Here is a 19,885-nt window from a genome sequence, read left to right on the forward strand (position 1 = left end):
AAAAGCCAAAAGCACAGAAACTCTACAAGGTTGTTTCTGTGCATGTACATTATCAAACATATGTATAGACAGAACAGAACACTAACACCAACATTCAATAGTTTCTGTGCTTGCTGTCAGAAGAACAATTACAGCTCCATTAAGCTATGTCTGGACAAAAGATCCTCTGGGAACAAGAGGGGAAATGTGTGTGCATTGCATAAGCTTATTTTTGAGGCCGTGGACCTTGTTCAGTAGTTTCGCCCCGTCAAGTTCCAAAAACAGTTTTTGAAAAGTGTCAAATGTGTTCTTCAGCTCCTTCGGATATTCGAGGTTGAGGGCATATATCAGTCCCATCAGCAGTACACATGCCTTTGTTCGGCTTCCACATCCCTCCATCACTTGGTTTCCCTCAATCACAATGAACACATCTGATGGATCCTCCTCAGCCATGATGTTGTGGATCACGATCACCTTCATCATATTGTCTGTGTAATCCTCACATTCCTACGTGTTAAAAAGAAAGAAATAAAAAGCATACACATGTTTTATTTTATTTAAGATGCTTTTTCAATATATTTCAGTTGATCTAAAAAGGAGAGCGGACAGAAGATGAATGGAGAAGGGGAGAACAGGGGATAGGAGAGGACAGGAGAGAAGAACATTAGGATCCCTTGAGTTAATAAGTAAACTGTTATCAATATGACATACCTGGCAGTCATGAAAAAGATCTTCTTGTCTTTCCCCGAGGTAGCTAATGAGGCAGCAGATAACAACATCCCTTTTCTTCTCAATGCTCTGTGTCTGTAGGGAGATACAATTTAGTGAAAAGACTAAGTCGAGTGATTTACATACATTAAGACTGAATTACTTAAAAACAAAAACATGGCTGATGCCTCTCTCCAGCTTTCAACAGGTGAGAGGCTGGGTACACCCTGGACAGTCAATCACAAGGCAACATAGAGACAGACAGGAAAAACAACCATGCACGCACACACTCAAACCTAAGGACAATTTAGAGAGACCAATTAACCTAACAGCCATGTTTTCTGACTGTGGGAGGAACCCAGGGGGAACCCACACATGCACAGGGAGAACATGCAAACTCCATGAATAAAGACCCTGGGCCAGGATTTGAACCCAGGACCTTCTTGCTACCCACTGCAGCCCTCCATAATTACATATTTGTGAAAAAAGTCAAATAACATACATCATTCAAAGTGTCCAGCAAAGGTCTCATCTTGGAACCAGCAGCTCCTCCTTTGGCACGCATAAGCTGCAAAAGACCTGGTGTGTACTCATCAAGTTTCAGCATGAATGTCTCCACCAAAGAAACTGTGGTGATGCGTCTGAACTCTTCGATGATCTAAGAAGTAAGGGGACAAAAAAAAAAGACATTTCAAATGACAGACCAGATCTCATAGTTATAACATGAATGTTTTTTGGTGGGAAGGAAAGATTATCACACTCACCTGAGCCTCAGTGAATAATGCTGGCCACCTTTCTTTTAACTCACCCACAGAGGGGCAGAGGCTGACCACTTCAAGTCTTCGGCTAGAGAACGTTTTATTCATTTTATCTGCAATTATCTTTGCGTTGTTTTTCTTTGTTATTTCATAAATTAATTCAAGCCTTTCTTTCTCCAGTGTCTCTTGTGTTTCTCCAGTAGGATGCGGAGGGAGATAATTAACCTCTGCTTTTTTTGGCTTTTTTACATTCTTTGATGGCACTGCATCAGCTGGATGCTTCCTTTTTAAGGCATTAATTTCAATTTCCGGGTAAGAAAATTTTCGAGATCTTAGCTTGGCACGGTAATTGTGCATCTTGTTTTTTATGCGCTGCTGCCAGCCATATAAGCCGGCAAATGATCCTGGCTCCTTAAGACACGGAAACTTTGAAACCAAGGCTTCAGCCACTGAGAGGATCTGCTGATTGGTTGGGTAAGCAGTGTACGAAAAAATTACTTTTGCAAGGTCTTGCATTATTGCTGATTTAACACTGGCATCCATGAAAGGTCTTCCAGTGTTGCGATATGAGTTGTTTGCCTCAGTGAGGATTAGTTGTATGTCTCGGGAAAACTCCGGTACTTGAAATGGCACTGGCCACGCAGCAGGGCGACATGAATCAGGGAGAATGATGGTGTCACTGGAACTTGACGATGCGCAGTCAGACACCTGTGAGGATGCATCATGATGGGCAGGGCAGATGTCCGTTTCAGTAGTACTTGCAGGATGGGTGCTCACTGAAGTCGAAGAGTTCAATGTAGACGATGATCCTGATTCACATACTGGTTGTAAGTCAAGGGTGATTACTGGCTCTTTAAGGATCACTTTAACAGTGGCCTTGTCATACAAGTCAGCAGTCGAGATGACACTGAAAAACTGATTGTCAAAGTCTTTGTCTTGGTATAGCAGTTCAAATTCCCCATGCAACTGGAAAGTTTCAGTAATTATGGAAACAAGATCTTCCACTGTATTAGGAATTCCTGTTGGAAGTGTCAACTTTTGAATGCTGTGTTCTTCTAAAATGACTCTTAACTGGACTGCCATTGTTGTTTGGTTTGTGTTTCCTCAGCTGTAGACACAGAGAAAGAAAAGAAATTGAGACAGGTTATTAATAGTTGATAAGCTTACATGCATATATTTTCTTCATTATCTTTTGCCAGAGAAATAAAAGCAGAGATTTAGTTCAGTAGAATTTTGAATAAATAATTTTTGATTGTCATTTTAAGAAGAGGGAGATAAGGGAAGAAGAATAGAGGAGAGTTAAGTATGCATCACATGTTTCCATTTTCTTTTTCAATGTTATATGTATTGTTCCTGTTAAATAAACATTACAATAAACAAATAAGACAGGACGCCTGCCCATATAGTTGTTGGTAAAATAATATTTTTTTTCAATAATTTCAATAAGTGCACAAACATTTGATATAACAGAAATAATCAACCCATTACACTTACTCTGATGTGCAAATGAAGTGTTTAAGGGACACCATACGGCCATCTGCTGTATTGTATGCAGCCATGGGGTATGTTTCTTTCAGTTCAGAATGTTTAAGGATTTCTGTCTCTCCTGTGGGCTCTACTTTGAAACTCCTCAGGTGTTCACAGTACCAGCCTCTAAGCAACTTCAGAACAAAGACAGGAGTTCTGTCCACAATGATTATTTGATGGATTTCTGCAAAGTCAGGTAGGCCTCCTGTTGAGCCAAACGGCAGCATCATGCCAATATTATAGTCTGTGCCTAAAATGGTTGCTTTATTTGTCATGTTCACAAAGTCTTCCCTTGGGAACTTCCTTGCAAAGGACTCCTTAATGCTGTCTTTTAGAACATCGACTGCCACTTGAGTCTTCTGGGACACTGACAGTGCTGGCCTTTGGTGGTTGTAATTGTGGGTATGATACGCAATCATCGATTGGTGTTTTCTCGCCATTGTCATGAGGATGTTTCTAAAACACCCAGTCTGCCTCACAATCCTTTTAAAGAATCGATGTTTGGCTTCAAATCGCATAGTCCAGAAATGTACAAGTGGCCCGTAAACAGTTGTAAGCAAAGGATAGTGCTCGAGAAAGTGATGTTTTGGTCTCAGTTTCTCCTCTGGGAACACTTCTAAATATCTGTAACGGTGTTCTGAGATCTTACTTTGCATGTATCCTATTGTGTGATCTGTGTGGAGAGGAGCCATGACAAGCTCAACAACATCTTTCAGGGTCATCAAAACCTCCCAAGCAGGCTCATCTTCTGGTATTTTGTCACCAATCATGAGTGGTATCATTCTCAACAAACACCAGTTTTCGTGTGCATTACCTCCTACACTTTTTCGTGCTGTGAAATTTGGGGCAATGGGTTGTGGACAGTTTGTTTTGTCACTCCATTTGTAAGGAAAGCAACGGATGGAATGGTTGAGCTGCTCAAGAGATATGTATTTCTTCCTGATTAACACATCAAGACAGAGTGAAATTTCAACAGGTACAATCCCTTCAAGCAAATCATGCAAAGCATCTGGAGGATAACCTGATGTAGCATGAAAGTGGCTGAGTCTGTCTGAGATTGGACACTGTCTTTTAACTCCACAGTGGTGAGCTTCTGCAGGATCAGACAGTGCTGCTTTGACATGGATGGCATAGTTGGACTTAGTCCGTAGAGGAAACAGTCCTTCTCCTACTTCATGTTCCTGGATCTGTGACCTTTCGCCAATGCAAAAGCGACAGAAATGTGAAGCTGAAAAGCTTTCAACAAACCCGCCTATTGAGTGAGCGCCAAGATTGTCAGCGACTACAGCAAGTACAGTGCCCTTGACCACTTTGCCCAGACTTGAAACAAAAATACCATTATCTTCAAAGGACTTCAAATCTTTGAGCAGTGGGTCCAAAACTTTTGCATAGCCAAACTGGTTGACATCATTTGCCTTGCATAAAATGGTTAAGTAAATGGAAGTCAGTGTAGATCTCAATGTGGCAGGTATGTCTGCAAACACCCAATACACAGCTGTGACTTTATGCTTCTTGCGGGATGTTCCCAAAGGGTTGCATATCTCAAAGTCATCTATATAAAGGATGAGTGGCAGTTTAAGTTCGTCTTCACATAAAAAGCTGTTTTCTCTTAGTAAAGATCCATCATTAAATGATTTGTATTCTGAAGAGACATCAGCTGGCCTTTTGTTTTGTAATATTGTGTTTTGAATGTGTCTGTTGTCCACAAGTTGAGATAATAATGGGAGGATTGGTATATACTGAAATGTTTTATTATCTGTACTATCAAGTATGTACTCAACAGGTTCAGTCAATGAGAGATGCTCCTTTCTAAATTGCTCTCTCCTGAACTGACTGCTTAAAGGCCCTTCCACTCTTAAAGCAGCACAGACAGGGCTTAGCCGGCAAAGGTCTTTGACCAGTTCTGAAATCACTGAGTCTTCCAATGTACAGCCATGTTTTCTCAAAGTGCTCAGAATTATTTCTTTAATGACGGGACCAGATGCAGATGCTGTAAGGAAATGAAGTTCCTCTACTAGTTCGTCAATGCATGAATTGGAGACATTGAAAATGCTCTCCATTTTCAGGAGGAGTAGCCCCACTTTCTTACTAATAATTTTGTTTAAGTCCTCATCCTCCTCAAGGACTGAGCCACATTCATTGTCATCGTCAACAATGTCACATTCTTCGTCCGGGTTCTTTTGGTATTGATGAAGAACATTAGTCTTGAAATCTTCCAAGGAATGTGGGTTGTGTTTTCTACTCTTGTGGCTGTGGAATGTTGTATATTTGTTAACCTTATAATCACAATCCTCAAAAACACATGGCACAGTTTCAAACTTTTTTAGATGGCCACCAAGATGTTCAAAAAACTGCCTCTCATTGTCAAAAGAGCATGAATTACAGACAATGCATGTGAACGAAAGGATGTTGCCTGGCTGGGATGACTGTGAATGATGCCTTGACAAATGTGTCCTTAATGCACCCCATGTCTTGATAGTGCAAGGGCAATCTGCATGAAGGCAGGGTATGGAGTGGACTCGACCAAAATGCCCATGTATTAGCCTGATGTGTTTCAGCAGGTCTAATCTTTTTGTGGTTGTGAAGTTGCACAACTTGCATTTCCAGTTCATTTTCCCATAACTGAGGACTTTGGTTAAGATTAACCACATTTTTAAGGTCAATGTGATTTATTTCATTTAGAAACTTGCATACCTGTAAAGGATACACCGGGGGTGTGGACGTGGGTGGGTGCGCCAGCCCTAGAACTGGTAACAGAGTCGTCTATCAGTGAGTCTCTGCTTGTAAAGGACACACATGAGGACCTGAAAAAGAGGGCAAATAGTGAGTGTCCACATACACAGATTCTTCATGCAACAAAAATAAGAAAATACATTACACAAAAGAAATTTTCAGACATGTACCTGGTTACAAGTTATTTATCTAACCTCAAAATTTCTCTCAGTCTCTTTAATGAAGGTAGAAATAAAACATAAGGTGAATATTCTTCTTCAGTTTTTCTTTGCTCGTCTTATCTGAGAAGTCTGTCTATCTGTTATACTTAACAAGGGTCTGTTATGCAGAAATAACAGATTATTTTAGTGAGGCAAGTACACAAAGGCATTGCAATTGCATAGATTAATATTCATGCGTTATGGAATTAGCTTCATAGATCATATTCTTAGATGTAATATGCTTCATAGAACATGCCGTATTTCTCCAAATTATAGCCCAGACATATAATATGCAAAATTAATTTGGACCCCAGGTGTTTAAAAGAACCAGGTTGCTACATGTGGCCCGCTGAATAATTGGGGACGTATGAAAACAATTATTAAGCACTGATGTTCTAACACTACCCAATATAATATAAAATCAATTCAAAAATATTTTATTTGATCCCACAATTAAAAAAAACAAAAACTTAGGTGCAGCAACAGTGGGTATTTTCACACATACTAGTGGGATACAGTAGTACTTTGTTTTATTTTCTAACATCTGCTATTTCAATATTTTAGAAAAAGCTAGCATTGACTAGTCTTTAAACTTAAAACAAGCAGTCAGACAGTCATGCACAGGCCTGGACTGGGACAGCATTTCAGGCTGAGAGCTTTACCCCCCACTGCTTTTATTTTGGTGTGACACCCTGGGGAACTTCAACTACTTTCTGTCAGAGACCGTTGGCAATACTGGTGGTCTCATGAGACGCCCTCCCTCTCTCAGACATACTTGTCCCGCCCCGTGAGCAAGTATCATCAGTAAGTAGGAGAGACTTTCTATCCAATCAGAGGTGAGGAAGGCGGGACCTGCCCCTACTTACTGATGAGTAAGATAGTCTTTAACCACACATCAATGAATACAGTTAATAATTCAAACTCTCAGAGCAGTCTTTGTTTTTCACTGATCGTTTCAGGTTGGCTTTATTTGTTTTGCTGCTGAAAAATCTCCCTATAGCTGGAGTTCATGATGCTGCTCTGTCCCAGTGTTTCCCCGCAGTGCGAACAGCTGAGCGGATTATGAAGCAGATACGGGAGCAAAGCGGTATCTGCATGACAGAACAAGCGACTACTGCCGCGCACATTTTTAAATACAAGCAAGCATGCTTCAGAGCTTTTTCAGAAAGTTCTGGTGCTGCTAAAACAAAGCCGCCAGTTACAGCTGGGAGAAAGCTTTCAGTGAGCTCTCCGGGATGATGAGCTACAGTGAAGATCAATGGGGAGACGCAGACGGATGCAACAGCTGTTTTTTAAGAGTTTTAAAACACGACTGTTGGGAATGATCTGCCCAGTGTTCATAGAATCTCAAAGACATGCAGGATTTAAGTTTGTTTACCTGTTTTATGTGTTGACCCAGAAGCAGAGCCACCACAACTTAAGGATTGCCGCACTCATTTCTCAAAAAAAATAAATAAAAAAAAAATCGTCTGACGTCCATTTTCTTTTCCATCAAGGCAGAAAAGTAGTTTGCAAAGACCGCGATTATAATTATTGGGAGTGTCCAAATTCATGGGCTGCATCCTCCCGGGGACGCATTTGTAGACCGATTACGTCACAGCGACGCGCCGAAGGCTGTCCAAATTCGTGGACTCCTCCGAATGCGGCCGACCGATGCATCCTCATTTTCCCCGAATTTGAAGGATGGGTCGGGTGTGTCCTTCGTGGCCCACCATATCCCAGAATTTATAGCGCCGCCCAGCCAAACTCCAGTTTCCGGCAATGGCGGCCGCTACTAAGTTTTAAAATTACTCTTATTATTCTTTCTGGGTCACATAATAAACTTTTAACATATTTTCAGGCGAGAATGTGGGTGTGTAAACTTCAAATATCTGCTCGGTTTATCAAAATATCGCATATTTGCACAAGTGCTTCGACATTTTCGGAGACGTCTGTTACCCACAAGCTCGTTAGCTAGCCGAGAGCTTGAGGGTCACTAGAGCCGCCGAGAACGGCACAACTCCCGGCACATCATTTTCAGATCACCGCTGTCTATCGCTACTCAGGTTAAACGTAGGTTTACATCCGGCCTACCCGACCTTCTGAGGACCCGGCCACATAGCTCGCGAAGGCCGGGCCCTCAGGAGGATTCAGCCCATGAATTTGGACACGACCTCAGTGTTCTGATCACCAGTCCGGGACTGGTCATGCATGCTGACTGATAAAAGCACCACGAACACATTTCATTGCAACTTACCGACAGTTGTCTAGACGGTTAACAGACAGCAACAGATTCAAAGTTTCATTTCAAGTAATGGTGCATTACACAGACCTAAGCAATACAAGTAAAGTGTAATAGCTCATTACTTCAAAAATTACCATTTGCATGTGCTATTATATATTATTCACCCTATGTAAATAGCTTACCTTCACTTCTGTGGTTTGATGGAAGCTGAAGAAAGGACCCAGAATTTGCTTGCTGTCCCGCTCAGTCAAAAAGCGCGGTCTGGCGCATGCGCAATTAGGAACATAAGACTCACGGTTTGGGGGTATATTTTACTGCATTTTTTAATATAATGTTGTTACTCTTAAGAAAAGGGTATAATTAACCCATTACTGTATAATTCCTTGGCTGAGTGCAATAATAGAGTAAATCTTATATGATTTGCATAGATTATATATACCTCTCTCCAAAATAGCTTTTATCAGTGCAGAGCACCTTCTTCCACATGTTTGCTGTGTCCCCCACATGGCTTGTGGCAAACTGCAAACGGGACTTCTTATGGTTTTCTGTTAACAATGGCTTTCTTCTTGCCACTCTTCCATAAAGGCCAACTTTGTGCAGTGCACGACTAATAGTTGTCCTATGGACAGATTCCCCCACCTGAGCTGTAGATCTCTGCAGCTCGTCCAGAGTCACCATGGGCCTCTTGGCTGCATTTCTGATCAGCGCTCTCCTTGTTCGGCCTGTGAGTTTAGGTGGTCGGCCTTGTCTTGGTAGGTTTACAGTTGTGCCATACTCCTTCCATTTCTGAATGATGGCTTGAACAGTGCTCCGTGGGATGTTCAAGGCTTGGGAAATCTTTTTGTAGCCTAAGCCTGCTTTAAATTTCTCAGTAACTTTATCCCTGACCTGTCTGGTGTGTTCTTTGGACTTCATGGTGTTGTTGCTCCCAATATTCTCTTAGACAACCTCTGAGGTCGTCACAGAGAAGCTGTATTTGTACTGACATTAGATTACACACAGGTGCACTCTATTTAGTCATTAGCACTCATCAGGCAATGTCTATGGGCAACTGACTGCACTCGTTCAATTTCTCACGTGTACACCACTTTGTGTTGGTCTTTCACCTGGAATTCCAATAACATTGATTCATGTTTGTGGCTGTAATGTGACAAAATGTGGAAAAGTTCAAGGGGGCCGAATACTTTTGCAGCCACTGTAAGTATAAAATCCACAAAACTACACAACATGAGGTGTTTCAGTTACAAACATGGGTCTAACCTAAGTTGGTTTTGGTTTTTTTTGTTAGAAAAAATCAAATTGTTGCTTAAATTCACACAAAGTGTCAGAAATCTGCAGTGTGATGAAAACACTGGTCACCAAAATTTAAACCTAATTTTTCAGGATTTGTTGGGTTAACCCTCTGAGTCCAAAATATGATTGGCCATTGTTGACTACAGTTTGATTTTACCTTTGTATTTCAACTTTAATTTTTTCTCCTTGTTTGGTGTCGTTGTTTTCAGTGTCTGAATTTGCAGTTATTTTGTCACTGACATGCTGTATACACAAAACTGATCTGAAATCACACAAAAACAGAAAATCCTAGTAGTTTGTTTTTTTAACAGTAAAAACCAAAGGCATGTTTAGTAAATTATTTTCATAACTTCAAATGTAAATATAAATTGTAATTTTTAAAAACTTACGCACAAATTTTGCAAACAATAAAGTTATATACAACTATTTATCTAAAAATGGAGCCAATGCATCTGGCCTTTTTTTATACAACTGCTTTAAACTAAAATGTGATAACAACCAGGAGTCACAATAACATGCCCCACAAATTATTTGTGCCACTAAAAAAAAAAAATGGGAGGAGGACACCACAGGATAAACCTGCCGGTCTGACAGCAGGAGGTGTATCCAACAAATATACAACACACTAACTACACAGTAACTACACACTCCACGCTAAACGTCACAAATCTCTCGCATCTCAAAACTCCCCATCTCTCGCTCTCACTGCCATTATTCCCAAAACTTCCAACTCTTCCTAAACAACCAAATCCCACGTGATGCCATATTTTTTTTGTTGGTCGACATGGTACATTTTTTGTGATGTCCTTAGAAAATGCTTTTTTTAACATTTCTTCCAGCACAAACGTGACAATAGTACTCAGAAAAAAAAAATCACTTATTTATATAAATATATACCTATATCTACCTACCTAGATATAACACTATGCAATCTGGTATTTAAGTCTGACATCATTAGCCATTTCCGGGTCCAAACTGCATCACTGAGAGTTACAAACTATCTAAATTCTTTCATCTGTAATAAAATGATCAGCGTTGCTGCTTTACCAGGTGTAACAATCAAGTTTACCTTCCAGGCATCCATGAAAACAGAGTTTATGAAGTTTAACGGACTTAGAAGTTAGCAGGAAGTTAGCTCGCTAGTTTCCACCTAAACATGATATAGCATGTTCTGACCGAGAGATTTCTGAAACAAATTCAAACGTACAGCTCTGCTATCACTTCCAACATAAATGAAGACAGAAAACTAAACAGCAGTGACATTTGTAGGGTTACTGAAGTTGGACTAGCTGGTATATAATAATGTGCTACGTGATCGCTAGCGACACAGCTATGTTAGCATAACATAAACACAGTGAAGCTGGAGGATGAACACTAACTTTTTTCCACTCGATAAAAGTTAACGTGAGGGTTCCCGATGGTTAGGGACAAATGCAATCGCATGGCAGGATGCTGTAAACGGACCAAACTTCAGTCAGGAGAACAACTGAGATAATCCATCCACAATACGAGGTTAGTCATTAATATACTGCTGCATGGGCTGGGCTGTAGTTACATCGTAAGGTTTAAAAACTGAGCTTTAAAATGAACAGTGGTAATAAAAACGGAGAGGCCGACAGTGATCACTGACTGTTTTAGGGGCTTGTTCAGATTAAATAAAACAAGATACAAAGCATTCAAACGTATTAAAAACACAACAGCCTTATTAAATGCAGAGTAATTTGGACCCAGAAGCAGGATTCATCAGGTCATCACTTAAAGACCGGATATATTCAGCTTTAATTGTTGCTATAGCCTATAGGCCTATCCGGTTGTTCAGTCTGACGTCACTGGCCGTGTCTGGGCCTAAACTCCGCTGCAGGTCCATATATCAAACGATCACTGTGGCATTACTGAGAGTTGAAAAACTGTCTAAAGTCTTTCATCTTTAATAAAATGATCAGTGTTCTGCTCTACCAGGTGTAACAATTGAGTTTAACATCCAGGCATCCATGAAAATGGAATTTATGACATTTAACGGCGTTAGAAGTTAGCAGGAAGTTAGCTCGCTAGCTTCTATCTAAATACAATATAGTATGTCCTGACTGCGGGGTTTTGGAAAAAAATTCAAACGTACAGCTCTGCTATCACTTCCAACATAAATGAAGACAGAAAACTAAACAGCAGTGACGTTTGTAGGGTTACTGAAGTTTGGCTAGCTGGTATATAATGATGTGCTACGTGACCGCTAGCGACACAGCTATGTTAGCATAACATAAACAAGCTAACTTTTTTTCCACTCGATAAAAGTTAACGTGAGTGTTCTCGGTGGTCAGGAACAAATGTAATCGCATGGCAGGATGCTGTAAATGGACCAAACTTCAGCCAGGAGAACAAGTGAGATAATCCATCCACAATACGAGGTTAGTCATTCATATACTGCTGCATGGGCTGTGCTGTAGTTACATCGTAAGGTTTTAAAAACTGAGCTTAAATAAATGATTAGCAGTAATAAAAGCCGAGGGAGGTCAACAGTGATCACTGACTGTTTTAGGAGCTTTTTGAGATTAAATAGAAGAAAATACAAAACATTAAACATGTTAACAACACAAAAGCCATATTAAACGCAGACTACTTTAGGCCTGGAAGTAGGATTCGTCACGTCATCACTTAACGACCGGATAGGCTCAAAGTGTTCATGCTAGCTTATTTTAATAAACAACAGTGTCATATGCAAAGCTAGGGTGGCACTGGGGGTGGCAAGAGAGCATTTTAGGGTGGCACATGCCACCCCATGCCAACCCCGTAGATCTGCCCTGTCGCAATATTGACGCAATATCGTCACTAATCGGCTTCCATACTTCAGTCCCGCTGCCTTTGAGGACGTGACGGGTCGGGTCTGTGGGCGGAGCTCGGGCGGTGGGTTCTACGCTGTGATTGGTTGGGAGCGGCTCTTTCCCGCGGTGCTCCTCTCTCTCTCTCCCCACCACATTCAGTCAGTCCAGCACCGGCCGCGAAGGCTTGAGTCTCACCAGGAGTGTGTTCAGTTTGTCTGCATCGAGCATCCGCCATCATGGCTCTGACCGCCGATGCAAACTTCCAGAAGCTGAAGCAGTGGCACGAGGCGAACGGCGCGAGCCTCAACATGAGGGCCTGTTCGAGTCCGACCCGGAGCGCTTCGGCCGGCTCAGGTGAGGACAGCCGGATGACGTATCCCGGGGTTGGAGGTCCTCGGCGCTCCGCCCGGTTATCGATTCTCCTTCTCGGACTGTGACCGACAAGGTCACCTCTCCGCGCGTTTCCGTTGTGAGCCCCCTACCCCCTACCCCCGTGTTCCCTTCGTCATCATCACCGCCCCCCGCCTCGGTATCGAGCCCGAAACCCGCAGACCAGAGGCCCGACACCCGGTGGATCCCTCCAGTACCGATATGGGCTACCGTTAGCTGCGTGCTAAAACGACTGCTTCCATTATCGGACAGTCTGCACAGATTTCCTGTTTGTGCCGAACCTGCGCACGTGCTTACTAAGCGTTCACCAACACACCACGAGGCCCTCACAGGTGGGTCTCAGGTGTGGGGTTGACCTCATACTGACGTGTACGATGCAGGCTGTAACGGGAGCGACAGGCAGCCCATGGCGCGTCTGTCCGATAATGGAAGCAGAAAACCTGAAGGAAGCGGACCTCGGAGGGGGGGCTCGCCCGATGTCAGGGCGGGATGCGGGCGGGATGCGGGCGGTAATGAAGCACAGGAGCCGGGGTGGGGGACCCGGGAGAACCGGGCACCGGAGGCTATCCGCGGGTACGTGCGCTGTGATGCATCCACAGACAGAGTCATCGCGTGAGAGAGGCCCACGTGCTGAGGGAGTCAGAACCACCACAGGAGGCGGTGTGAGGCGTTTCCTGGACCCTCACACTGTGAGCTGAGGGTGATGAGGCGTTCAGGGTTTGGCTCTGTTGTTGTTCAGGTTCTATGTTTTTTGCTGCTCTGTGCGTGTCTGTGAAACTGGGTGTAAATAAAGTATTTTGGCTTCACAGCACCACCCTGCAGACGGACGATGGCGACATCCTGATCGATTATTCCAAGAACCTGATCAACCAGGACGTCTTGGCCATGCTCCTGGCCCTGGTGAGAACACACTCCGTCTTTTATTTTGAAAGGCAGCTGGAGCTCACCTGTAGCAGCAGGTTCAGCTAAAAGTGAGCGGAGGAGGCGTGCTTTATCTGCTCAGAGCTTCAGTGAAACGGGAAGGTTTCCACACTTTATTTGGAAAGAGAAGTGTTGCGCCACGGCACCAGCGGCGGGCGCTGTGTCGACATGTCACCGCTTCCTGGTGGTGAAATGAGCTTCCTGAAGTCATCTGATTGCTGCCCGTGTGTTTCCTGTGTGCAGGCCAAGTCTCGGGGGGTGGAGGAGGCGCGGGAGAGGATGTTTTCTGGAGAGAAGATCAACTTCACTGAGGTAATGCCTCCTCACACGTCCACGTATAAACTAAAAGGGAACGAGGGTCACGTGACCGCATTTAATCGCTCTACAAAGGTTTGTAGAGCGATTAAATAATTCAGCCCTCAGAGGCTCTGGGGTGTGTGTGTGTGTGTGTGTGTGTGTGTGCGTGCGTGCGCACTCGCGTTAAAGTAAACCTGTGTAGATTTCAACGGACACTCAAATGCACCACGATGCCTTTATTTTGTTGGTTTCAGAGACGTTCTTCATCCTCCACCTGACACCGCGCAGACTCAGAGCTGCTGAGTCACACACACACACACACACACACACACAGGCTGAAGGTTCATGTATTGATCAGCAGTGGCTGATTGAGCAGCTCCTGATCAACATGATTGATCACAAATCTTAAATATTTACGGAAACACATTTGTATCACTTAAATCAGGCTGCGTGGCGCTTTCAGGGTGAATTCTGATTTCAAATCTATACGTCATCGAACACAGGAAGCTGTTATAATTTTACCTGGAAGGGGCGGGGCTGGCAGCATCCAATCAGATTGTTGACAAAGAGGAATACATAGAGCGCTATGAAGATGAACACTGTAAACAGCTCCTGTACCAATAAAGTTCAGCCTGTTTGAACGTGCTGATGGCTCCTGACCTGATCAGGTGATTCTACAGATCTGATTGATCAGTAGGCAGTGATGTCACACCTGCTGATCTCTAACCTGGGAGCAGGGTAGGGTCACAGCAAGTGTTGCCATGGTGATATATCCCAGTGAGAGGTGGCCCTCAGACTCGGAGTTGACTCCTACATCAGCACGTGTGCGTTTGTGTGAGGGGGTCACTCTTAACCCCGTTGTTGTTACCGCACGCGCTCACAGGGCCGGGCTGTGCTCCACGTCGCTCTGAGGAACCGCTCCAACACGCCGATTCTCGTCGATGGCAAAGATGTGATGCCCGAGGTCAACAGGGTGCTCGACAAGATGAAGGCGTTCTGCCAGGTGAGTGTGTGTCTGAGCGTTTGTCACGGCGTGTGACGCCTGGAGGTCATGACCTTTGTGTCGTGTGTTTACAGAAAGTTCGCAGCGGCGAGTGGAAAGGCTTCAGCGGGAAGAGCATCACTGACGTGGTAAACATCGGCATCGGAGGCTCCGACCTGGTGAGTGACCGCTGAGCTCTCGCACGCACGCACGCGCCTCAGCGGTCATGTGACTCACTGTGTCGTGGTGCATTCAGGGCCCTCTGATGGTGACGGAGGCTCTGAAGCCGTACTCGGCGGGAGGACCGGACATTTGGTTCGTTTCCAACATCGACGGGACTCACCTGGCCAAGACGCTCGCCAAGCTGAACCCCGAGACCACCCTGTTCATCATTGCCTCCAAGGTCTCACACGCACACACTTTACTCCTGGGTCTGAGCGTGCTCAGTCAGTTGCTTTCAGTTTCGAGAGACTCGATTGGTTTGATTGTTTGCTAACTCTCAGTTCCTCACTCTGACCTTCTCAGACCTTCACCACCCAGGAGACCATCACCAACGCCGAGTCTGCCAAAGACTGGTTCCTGCAGACTGCCGGCGACGTGAGTAGACCCGAGCCTGACGCAGCTGCTCTAAAAGACACAGTCACTTTAACATGGAGGCAGACCGGGTCAAGGGTCAGGGGTCGGGTGGTGATCTCTCCATCACGCTCACGAGCTTCTCTCCTCTCATCCTCAACAGAAATCTGCTGTGGCCAAACACTTTGTGGCTCTGTCCACCAACTCAGTGAGTCACACACAGACACATACAGACAGACACACATACAGACAGACACACATACAGACAGACACACATACAGACAGACACACACACAGACAGAGACAGACACACACACAGACAGAGACACACACACACACACACAGAGACACACACACACACACAGAGACACACAGAGACACACACACAGAGACACACACAGAGACACACACACACACACACACACACAGAGACAGACAGACACAGACACGCTGCTCTAATCAGATCATCTGCAGCCTCCTCTGTCTCCGCCCCCTTCAGGCTAAGGTGAAGGACTTTGGCATCGACACGGCGAACATGTTCGAGTTCTGGGACGTAAGTGCGCCTGTTACGATGATGATGTCACTATGAATGCATGTGACTCAGATGGTTTTCAGCGGTGGGTTAGTGACATGTAACGCGGCTCCTCAGTGATGTTTTTGAGTCGACCCTCGTTCTGTTTATTATTTAATAATATTAGTTTGTGTCGATTCTGGCTCTTTCACAGTCAAATTCATCGCTTTTCTTTAGATTTAAGGAGCCTGTGATTTTTACTGTAGTCGGAGTTCCTTCATGTTTCTCGTGAGGTCGCTCCTCTCCGTTAATGCTGCCATCCTTCCGCTGAAAACAAACTGACAGGAAGTGGCTGAAAGCGTCTCAGTGCCGCTTCTTGTCACTGCTTTTATTTTGACGATCTGCTGCCCTGCCTGTGCTCTGATTGGTGGAGTGACTGTGTGATGTCATGTTTGATCGTCCTCAGTGGGTCGGAGGTCGCTACTCGCTGTGGTCGGCCATCGGTCTGTCCATCGCTCTACACGTAGGTACGTCTGTGACTTGGCTGTTGCCAGGGCCGATCATCGATCAAAGTTATCAATCATTGATGATGTCATCCTGTCAGAGGAAAGGAGGATTATTCTGGACTGAGAATCAAGCAAAGCTGCTCTGCATCGATCTTGGCTTCAACCAGTTGATATGTGCATGACTGAGTTAATGTCCCTCCTTCTGAGAGCCTGAGGACTAAACTCTGGTTTGTTTTGTGTTTCAGGCTTTGAGAACTTCGAGCAGCTTCTCTCCGGAGCTCACTGGATGGTACGTCAGCGTCTCTTCTGCTTTCTTGCAAGCGAGTTGCTTCACATTCGTCCGCGGGACAAAAACGAATTTCAACACGTGTTATTTGATCGTTGCGTCACTCTGAAATGTTTCCACCCTTCCCGTCAGGTTACTGAACAAGACACTTTCACAACTCAGACTCGAGTGTGATAAGCGAGAGAATGGCGCCCTTTGTTTCTGCACGCGCTCTGTGTACACTACTGACAGCAGGAGCATGAACCTAAACTCTCCTCCTCCCCCCTCCTCCCAGGACAACCATTTCCGCAGTGCCCCCCTGGAGCAGAACGCCCCCGTGCTACTCGCCATGCTTGGCGTCTGGTACATCAACTTCTTCCAGGCAGAGACCCACGCCATGCTGCCCTATGACCAGTACATGCACCGCTTCGCTGCCTACTTTCAGCAGGTCAGTGACGCAGGGAGGCGGGTCTGCAGGTGTGACGCCTGCGTCACGTAACGCGCAGCAGACCACAGAAACCGTACATTACGTCAGACTGTGGCATGATGGTGGGGGTGGGGTTTCGTGATGAATGTTGGTGCTGATGACTCGTCTGTTTGGTCTTCAGGGCGACATGGAGTCCAACGGGAAGTACATCACCAAAGATGGCGTCCGTGTCAACTACCACACTGGACCAATCGTGTGGGGCGAGCCGGGGACCAACGGGCAGCACGCCTTCTACCAGCTCATCCACCAAGGTGAAGCTCCACCCTTTAATTATGTAATAGTGACCGCTCGTTAGTGAACATCAGGGCAGCTGATAACACCTGCAGTCCCAGCGCAGGTCACACAAACCTTCATGATCCACGCACACGCACAGGTGAGTTAAAATGGTCTCAGACAACGTGCTGCGTACCTGGAGGACCCGAGCCTGAAGCTGAAGCTCCTCCCCCGTGGAAACACCTGTACAGGTCCTTTTGTAAACATAATCAGATGTCTTTTATTTAAGTCTTTTAAAAAGCAGTTAAAAACCTGTTTAAACTCGCTTTTGGTTAATTTTGTTTTGTTTTGGATTTTAATGTCTGTTTTCTGCCTCTGTAAAGCACTTTGTGATTTTTATCTTGAAAGGTGCTATATAAATAAAATTTTACTTTACTTACCTTAATAAGAGACGTGCAGGGACACGCCTCCAACGTGCTCAAACATGTGACCACCCCAGGAGGGAATGTTGTGGAACCCAGCAGAACATTCGAGATGCTGTGATTGGATACCACAGGGCTCCTTCCGCAGATGATTGATGGTGTCGAATGCTTTCTTTAACTCTCCAATGATGGCACAGGGAGCCGGATTATTCTGGATTATTACTGAGGCCATTCAGATTTTTCTTCGTTGGTCTGATCTGATTGAAGCTCGCCGCCTCGCGCGTCTGAACACGTCTCCTTAATTGAACAGTTTGATGTTAGTGATTTTCAGCTTGTGATCAATAACAAGAGTTAACAGACTGCTTGTTCTTCCTCAGGCACTCGTATGATTCCTGCTGACTTCCTCATTCCCGCTCAGTCTCAGCATCCAATCAGAAACAACCTCCACCACAAGGTCTGAACATTTAAAGTTACTTTAGCAAGGCTGAACTGATCAGCTGGAAGAACCAAGAGCACACCTGGATGATGTAACGCCTCACAGGTGTTGTGTGCTTTATGCAGATCCTGGTGGCAAACTTCCTGGCTCAGACCGAAGCGCTGATGAAGGGAAAGACTCCGGACGAGGCCCGGAAAGAGCTGGAGGCCGCCGGCATGTCGGGAGACGCTTTGGAGAAGCTGCTGCCGCACAAGGTAAGAGCGCACACCTGGACACACCTGTGTGTGACCATCAGAGTAGAAACAGTCAGGTGACTGTACAGTGTGTCAACGTTCCAGCGTTGAAATGACGTTTTTCTCTGCAGGTGTTTCTGGGGAACAAGCCGAGCAACTCGATTGTTTTCAAGAAGCTCACCCCGTTCATACTGGGAGCTCTGGTCGGTGAGTACTGGCTTTTAAATCAAACATGCTGCTGTGGGCGGAGTCACTGCAGGTGGTCTCCGGTTACTGTAAACTTCAGTTGCACCAATAATGAGGAGGAGTCTGACACAGCTGTTTTTCTTTCAGCCATGTACGAGCACAAGATCTTTGTCCAGGGCATCATGTGGGACATCAACAGCTACGACCAGTGGGGGTGAGTCACACCTGGGCGGGGCTAAACTTGGGTTTAAGGTAGCTTAAGCTTCCATGTTTGGGCTTTATTTTACAATTAAACATCTTTATTTATTTTTTTTAAAGATCTTGAACAGTCACTTTGCTGCCACTAATAGACCTCCATACTTTCCCTTTAAATAAATTAAAGTTGTTGGGTTTTTTGTATTTTATTGAAAACAATGAATTTTCACTGTATTTATTTTATATTACGTCTTAAAACATGTATTCAGAACTGCTTACCCTTCATCGTGACTCCGTCTGAGTCTAGTTTTACATGTTTTTATTTTGTTGTGCTTATGTCAGGTGACCTTGAGGGTCTTTAAAGGTGCCTTTTTATTATTATGTTTTCAGTCAAACTTGCCTCACTGGAAGCGGTCTTCCGTACGTTTCCCTTACAAAATAATTGTTGTTGACCAACCGGCGTTGCTGACCTGTGCGTTGCTGACCCGCCTCTCTTTCCACCACAGGGTGGAGCTCGGGAAGCAGCTCGCCAAGAAGATCGAGCCGGAGCTGAAGGACGACTTAGAGGTGACCTCCCACGACTCGTCCACCAATGGGCTCATCAACTTCCTGAAGAAGAATTTCGCCTGAACGTCGAGCCCGCGTTAACAGACCTCATCCTCCACCCTGATTGGCTGAATGATGTTTGTCTTGTCGTGCGCTGTGAGCACTTCCTGTCTGTGATCTGTGTGCTAAGAGTCTTCACGTGTAGACGAGTCCTTAAAACGTGAACATGTTTGTGTAGGTGACCATGCCCAGCCAACTGTGACTTTCAAAATAAAAGCCTGTTTGTCACCAACGCTGTTTGGTTTCTTTGTGAGGTCGCAGGAAATGCTTCTGTCCAATCAGTGAGCTTGTTTAAAGGAGAAGTCGGCTTCAGCAGTCAGGTGATTATTGATTACTGATCAGGTGTGATTATGTTGGACTGACATGTTTCCTGCCTCACCGTGGCCGTCGTCCTGAGTGTGGGGGCCTCGCTGCAGTTCAGTGT

The 19,885-nt window shown here is 44.8% G+C and overlaps 2 protein-coding genes across 5 annotated transcripts; one reads left to right on the plus strand and one right to left on the minus strand.

Annotated features, from left to right (window-relative positions):
- Nucleotides 1-59: 59 nt before the first annotated feature.
- LOC102077433 (uncharacterized) lies at nt 60-8,669 on the minus strand. Of its 4 annotated transcripts, XR_002062716.2 has the most exons (8): nt 8,312-8,669; nt 7,284-7,344; nt 5,680-5,776; nt 2,940-5,594; nt 1,452-2,553; nt 1,190-1,345; nt 691-783; nt 60-486 (listed from the first exon to the last, which is right to left on the minus strand). XR_002062716.2 is itself a non-coding variant. In XM_025908582.1 (6 exons), exons 3-6 carry the CDS (start codon nt 2,526-2,528, stop codon nt 145-147), a joined length of 1,668 nt encoding a protein of 555 aa, XP_025764367.1. In that variant the 5' UTR covers nt 2,529-2,553; nt 5,667-5,776; nt 7,284-8,669; the 3' UTR covers nt 60-144. The 4 variants fall into 4 exon arrangements, 2 of the variants coding, with proteins under 2 accessions (XP_025764367.1, XP_019216499.1); XM_025908582.1 differs by lacking the exon at nt 2,940-5,594 and having other exon boundaries at nt 5,667-5,776; nt 7,284-8,669; XM_019360954.2 differs by having other exon boundaries at nt 5,680-8,669.
- Nucleotides 8,670-12,352: 3,683 nt separating this feature from the next.
- On the plus strand, nt 12,353-19,693 carry gpia (glucose-6-phosphate isomerase a). The gene is given in 19 exon segments (XM_003458284.5): nt 12,353-12,550; nt 12,553-12,592; nt 13,438-13,528; nt 13,793-13,861; nt 14,730-14,849; nt 14,924-15,007; nt 15,085-15,231; nt 15,354-15,425; nt 15,565-15,609; nt 15,901-15,954; nt 16,379-16,439; nt 16,664-16,707; nt 16,979-17,131; nt 17,292-17,421; nt 18,183-18,259; nt 18,367-18,495; nt 18,606-18,681; nt 18,808-18,874; nt 19,362-19,693. Coding segments are annotated over 19 exon segments (1,659 nt in total). The 5' UTR covers nt 12,353-12,474; the 3' UTR covers nt 19,486-19,693.
- Nucleotides 19,694-19,885: the final 192 nt, after the last annotated feature.

This window comes from Oreochromis niloticus, linkage group LG7 (assembly GCF_001858045.2).
Source record: "Oreochromis niloticus isolate F11D_XX linkage group LG7, O_niloticus_UMD_NMBU, whole genome shotgun sequence".
In the NCBI taxonomy this organism is placed as follows: Eukaryota; Metazoa; Chordata; class Actinopteri; order Cichliformes; family Cichlidae; genus Oreochromis; species Oreochromis niloticus.